General features: G+C 44.1%; 1 protein-coding gene across 1 annotated transcript in view; it reads right to left on the minus strand.

The window, feature by feature from the left end:
* Positions 1-5,431, minus strand: part of ITGA6 (integrin subunit alpha 6) — a 36,587-nt gene that overhangs the window by 15,567 nt on the left and 15,589 nt on the right. Inside the window, exons 11-18 of the mRNA XM_015561827.1 lie at positions 3,425-3,585; positions 3,098-3,241; positions 1,324-1,439; positions 1,018-1,207; positions 849-932; positions 673-752; positions 442-519; positions 252-354 (exon numbers count right to left, since the gene is read on the minus strand). Coding sequence (XP_015417313.1) covers positions 252-354; positions 442-519; positions 673-752; positions 849-932; positions 1,018-1,207; positions 1,324-1,439; positions 3,098-3,241; positions 3,425-3,585 — 956 coding nt within the window. The remainder of the gene's footprint in view (positions 1-251; positions 355-441; positions 520-672; positions 753-848; positions 933-1,017; positions 1,208-1,323; positions 1,440-3,097; positions 3,242-3,424; positions 3,586-5,431) is intronic.

Consider the following 5,431-nt stretch of genomic DNA (forward strand, 5'->3'; position numbering starts at 1 on the left):
CCCTTTGTCTATACCACACAGACATTCAAACTCTCTGATAAGGAAAGCAAACGGAACTGGATTCTGAACAAAGTCCTGTGTTGTTCTCTGTTCTGGAGGACAGGACTTCCCCTGTAGCAGTGCGTGTCAGTAACTGAGCATTTACCAGGCTTATTTATTAATATGACTTATTAAAATTACAGATTGGAGACCCTAGTCAGCACATGTTAGCTTCCAGTGTCTGTCATAAAAGGACCCATGCTAGGACTCACCCTGAACTCATACTCTATCAAACTTCCCACTTCATCTTCAGATTTCATAGCTTGCTCACCAAGGACGGTCCCTCCAAAATACACCTGGGAGGGTTTGGCAACTCTGTTAAATTAAAAAACACCAGTTTTAGTGAGGATTGTAAGTGGTTCTTTCAAACACTGATTTGTTATGCTAAACACAAACACTTACCCAGAGACCGATAAAAGCAGTTCAATAACCACTTTTGCAGAAGCTGTAATTGGAGCCAAATTATCTTGATTGCTTGTTCTGAAAATGAAAAGGAAACAATAGGGTTTTATTTTAACAGTCAGTTTTCTCACTACAATTACACTTCTTTTATGAGGTAGATCAGGGCCAATCCGCCGACTGGCTGTGTTTTCACAAAATAATTCTGAATGGAAAGGTTGAAGTGACTCTTACGTTTCCAACTTCAGATTAATATCCAGATCCGTGGTGTCAAAGGTGACCTCAGTTGTACTTAAAATCAAATAAAAAGTAACCTAAAAAATAAAAATAGCCATGAGCACGGGTCAAACATATCAACATTGTCATGGCAGTAAAAACAGTAAAATTCAATATGGGAAGGCAGGACCTACACTGGAATTTCTTTTAAAGGGATTTCCGAGCTCACAGTCCGCTTGTGAGCCATTCTGGTTGGCAACACAACTCAGCTGCTTCTCCTACAACAGAAAACACACGAGATCACAACAGGCTCCCTGGCCACAGGGCGGCTCCCCCTCCCAGCTGGTCTCCAACTGCACTCACAGGGAAGGCCTTCAGCTCTCTGTACGCGGAGTAAGTCAGAGTGTCCGGGAAAGTCGCGATGAGTTTGGCTTCGTGCGCGTCGTCGCCATCTCGGGTGGGGTTCTTTGGGTCAGAAGGGCTGTTTGTCACTGTTATTTCTAAAGCAATGTCCTTCTGGTCTTTTAGGACTAGTTCTGGAACACCTTTTTGACTATTAAAGAAGAGAAAAATGACAAAGGCCTCAGTATGTTTTCAGGAAGCCCCTTTTTCACAAAAGCCCCCGCACAGCCGGAGTCCGATCGCCTGGGGCCACAGAGCAGCTCTTACATCGGGAGATAAGAAAACTTGTCCTGGTTTCCTTCCCGGGTACAAAACTTGTATTCTAGTTTAAGGTTGCTGTTGCACACGTTGTCATCTCCACATCCCTCTTTTAAGAAGTGCACCTGGAGGAAAACAAGACCATGGTCAGAAATGTCCGTCCTTTGGGGCTCACAGAGGCTGGTGACTGGCTTTCTCCTCATGGTTCATTTCTGCCTGTGACAGTTACGGGAGCAGAAGCCAAGCTTCAGACACACTTAGGCATGCAGGCCATGCCCCGTTGGTCTAACAGAACTGTGTTTTAAGACACTTGGAGCCCAGCCAATGTGGCTCAGTGGCTGAGCACCCGCCTAAGAACCAGGAGTATGTTTGCTAGGTGCAGTGCTAATAGTGCTCGATAATCACCCTGATAAATACTTAGGATACTGTCTCCTTGTCTGTTATGTTTAACATGACTACAGAGCTGGGAATATACATGAGAAATATTAATGTGATAATCAACATGAAAAATATATGAAAATATACAAAAGTATAAGGACAATAAAAACTGACAATGTGGCCCTGGCCAGTTTTTCTCAGTGGTTAGAGCAGTGATGGCAAACCTATGACATGTGTGTCAGAGGTGACACGCGAACTCATTTTTTTGGTTGATTTTTCTTTGTTAAATGGCATTTAAATACATAAAATAAATATCAAAAATATACGTCTTTGTTTTACTATGGTTGCAAATATCAAAAAATTTCTATATGTGACACAGCACCAGAGTTAAGTTAGGGTTTTTCAAAATGCTGACACGCCGAGCTCAAAAGGTTCGCCATCACTGGGTTAGAGTGTCGGCCTGCAGACCAAAGGGTCTCAGGTTCGATTACCAGTCAAGGGAATGTCCCTCGGTTGCAGGTTAGATCCACAGCCCTGGTTGGGTGCATGCAGGAGATAACCAATCGATGTGTCTCTCTCACGTCAATGTTTCTCTCTCTCTCTCCGTCTCCCCTCCTTCCCCCCCGCTTCTCTCTAGGAATTATCCTCGGGTGAGGATAAAAAAAAAAAAAGACTGACAATGTATAGATCTAGGCATCAGCTCCTACTCTAACACGGTGAGCACTCACTTCTAAAAAGCTTCATCAGCGGACCACCAGGCCCAGGCGCCTCGGAGTGGGCACTGTGGTACTGACGGGATTCTGACAGCAAGTGCATAACGTCCAATTAGGATGTCACAGCTCCAGCCTACGCTTGCCTCTCAACCAGCTTAAAACCTAGCAAACATGCCCCACCTCATAGGCATGCAGCGAGACATATAATATAGATTTTTCTCCTAAGATTGTAGGGTACACTTAGCACTAAATGACTCTTTCACAGCTGCTACTTTTTTGACTTGCTGAATTTTTATATTCCTTGATTTTAATGTCCAGACTAACAACAGTTGGTTTTCTACATCTTAATGTTCTTACTGGCAAAATGCAATGTATTTTTCTCTCTTCATACAGCTGTAGGAGAAACTTGATACGAGAATAAGAAGTTCTGCCAATTATGCTTTCAATAAGTTGCAGTGGCCAAAAAAAAAAAAAAAAAAATACTTTCTGGCTCCAAGTGGTATTCCGTATGCTTCTACATTCATGGCTAATCAGAGAAACAGATCTCTCAACTTTGCAGATATTTTTAAAAGCTTATTTAATACAAAGAAATGACCTTTAAAACACATCACTAGTTCTTGTGCCTTTAAAGACATTTGATTTAACATAATAATATGGCAAAACCTTTGGCAAAAGAAGTCAGAAAGGCTTACATCTGTATGGACTGTCTTGGGCTCGTTGGAATTCAGAATTGGAAAAACCTCTGGAAGCGAATTCACTCGCCGCCGCGTGCTCGGGTCTTGGATCTCCACGGAGGCAGTTATGGGGATGGGGCGCAGCTTATCCCTGATGTTTTCCTGAACGATTGCAGAGATACAGGTCAGCATGGGGTAACCGCTACTGGGAAACTCCAGAACAATGCTTCATTTCCTACTGAATAATGGGTTTCTAGGATAAATTTCAAAACCTATACATGCCACCATAATGCCCAACCCTTGTCCCCGTTAAAAGAAACTGTTTTGACTGCCCGCCAGCCTCACCTGCAGCCAGAGTGTTTCCTCCATACACGCCTTCTGCTTCTGCCTGCTCAGCGTGATCTGTTTAGTATACTTGGGCTCAGCAACTTGGTTCCGAAACTGAACTCTCGATGACAGCCCGGATTTCCTTCTCTCCTTTTCAGCCTCAAGTGTGCCCACAATGGCTAGATAAAAGGGACAGAAATCATATGATCTTCAAGTGTATTCATGCACATTCAGCTGTAAGCATGCTGAGCTCCTTTTAAAAAATATTTTGATTCCTTTTAGAAGGACACTTTCCCCACTGCCACCGTTTCTCTTCAGATTTCTTGATAATGGACATTTTGATTGACTTACGGTGTTCAAGTCAAGCTGTCCTTTCCTACCCATTGCTGTTGACAGTCTTAAAGTTAATTTTTCATTGAGCCACCAGGGGGAGCTCAAGAATAAGTCAAAACCTCTGAGCAGCGTCTAAGAATCAGTTTCTGGCTGAATCTCAGCAACTCAGGGCACTCAAGATAACAGGAGAACCCCACGCTCCTTAAGGGCCTACACTGACTCTCCCTCCAACAGGCCGGTGCTTAAATGTCCTAGCACTTTGACACTCAAAAAGGGAGTAAGAAGTAAAAATTGCCAGTTATAAAAACTGTCATGGGTTGTAAAGTACCACACAGAAAACATCCTATATAATAAAAGCCTCATATGCTAAGTGTCTGGTCATCCGTTCAACCAATCAAAGCGTGATATGCTAATGATATGCTAAGTTCAACTGCTCACTATGATGTGCACTGACCACCAGGGGGAAGATGTCTGACCAGCAGGTTAGTTTGCTGCTGGGGTCCAGCTGATAGATCGGGATTGAGCGAGATGGGCTGGACACACCCTGGAGCCCTCCTGTGGTCCCTCCCCAGCTGGCCAATCTCCCGCATCCCTCCCTGACACTGATCTTGCACCAGTGGGGTCCCTTAGCCTGGCCTGCACCCTCTTGCAATCTGGGACCCCTCAGGGGATGTCAGAGAGCCGGTTTTGGCCTGATCCCACAGGCCAGGCTGAGGGACCCTACTGGTGCACGAATTCATACACCGGGCCTCTGATAGTAAATGATACTGTAATAACTATGTATAGTGTCAGATGGGTACTGGACTTACTAGGGTGACCACTTCATATGGTATATAAATGTCTAATAACTATGTTGTACGCCTGGGATGAGTACGGCAATTGTGATTAGAAAAGAAATTAATTTTTAAAAAATTAAAAAGAAAAGAAAAACAATCCCCTTCAAAAGGGTCTCTAGACGAGCAGTGCAGCGTCTCCTGAGGTCTGCTAGGGTTGCCGACACAGGCCCTGGCCAGACCCACTGAGCGAGCTCTGCATCGTAAGAGGACCACCAGGTAGTTCTTTACATGCTCAAGTTTAATAAGCACATGCTCAAGTTTAATAAGTTTGAAGGACAGGTGTCTAAAGAGGAATAATATATATTAGAGACATAAAAAACTTTTGACAATAGGTTGAGACTTTTCAAGTTTAAAAAAAAAGAATTAAAAGATAAAACATATTCCTTTTAGTGGCTAACGGGCCTGTGTGTCAGCTAACCTAGCTTCAACAAGCCACGCTTCCAACCTGCAGAGCTCTAGCAGGCACAGCTGCTCTTGACTGCCCAGACCAGCGGTCGCCAACTGGTGGTCCGTGAAGTCCGAAAGGTTGGTAACCGCTGACCTAGACTAATGGAGCTGAGGCCAGCCAGGACCTGGATAATCAAAGTCTCCATCCTCGACCTCAGAATGCGTTCTTCGCCAGTTCTCTGGGTACAGCTGCTGTTTCTTTATGGGAGAACCCTGAAGTTACTGACACTCACTAACCACTAGCCATCAGAAGGGGAGAAACCACAGGGTGTACAGAACAGAGAAATTAGCCTCAAGGAAAAAAAAAATCTGCTCCAAAAAATGCTGAAAGGTGAATCAACAACCCTGGTCTCTCATTCAAGGTAGAGTTTGCCAGAGCGCTTTTGAGAGCATCTATGGTAATACGCTC

The sequence above is a fragment of the Myotis davidii genome, unplaced genomic scaffold, assembly GCF_000327345.1.
Source record: "Myotis davidii unplaced genomic scaffold, ASM32734v1 scaffold370, whole genome shotgun sequence".
NCBI lineage: Eukaryota > Metazoa > Chordata > Mammalia > Chiroptera > Vespertilionidae > Myotis > Myotis davidii.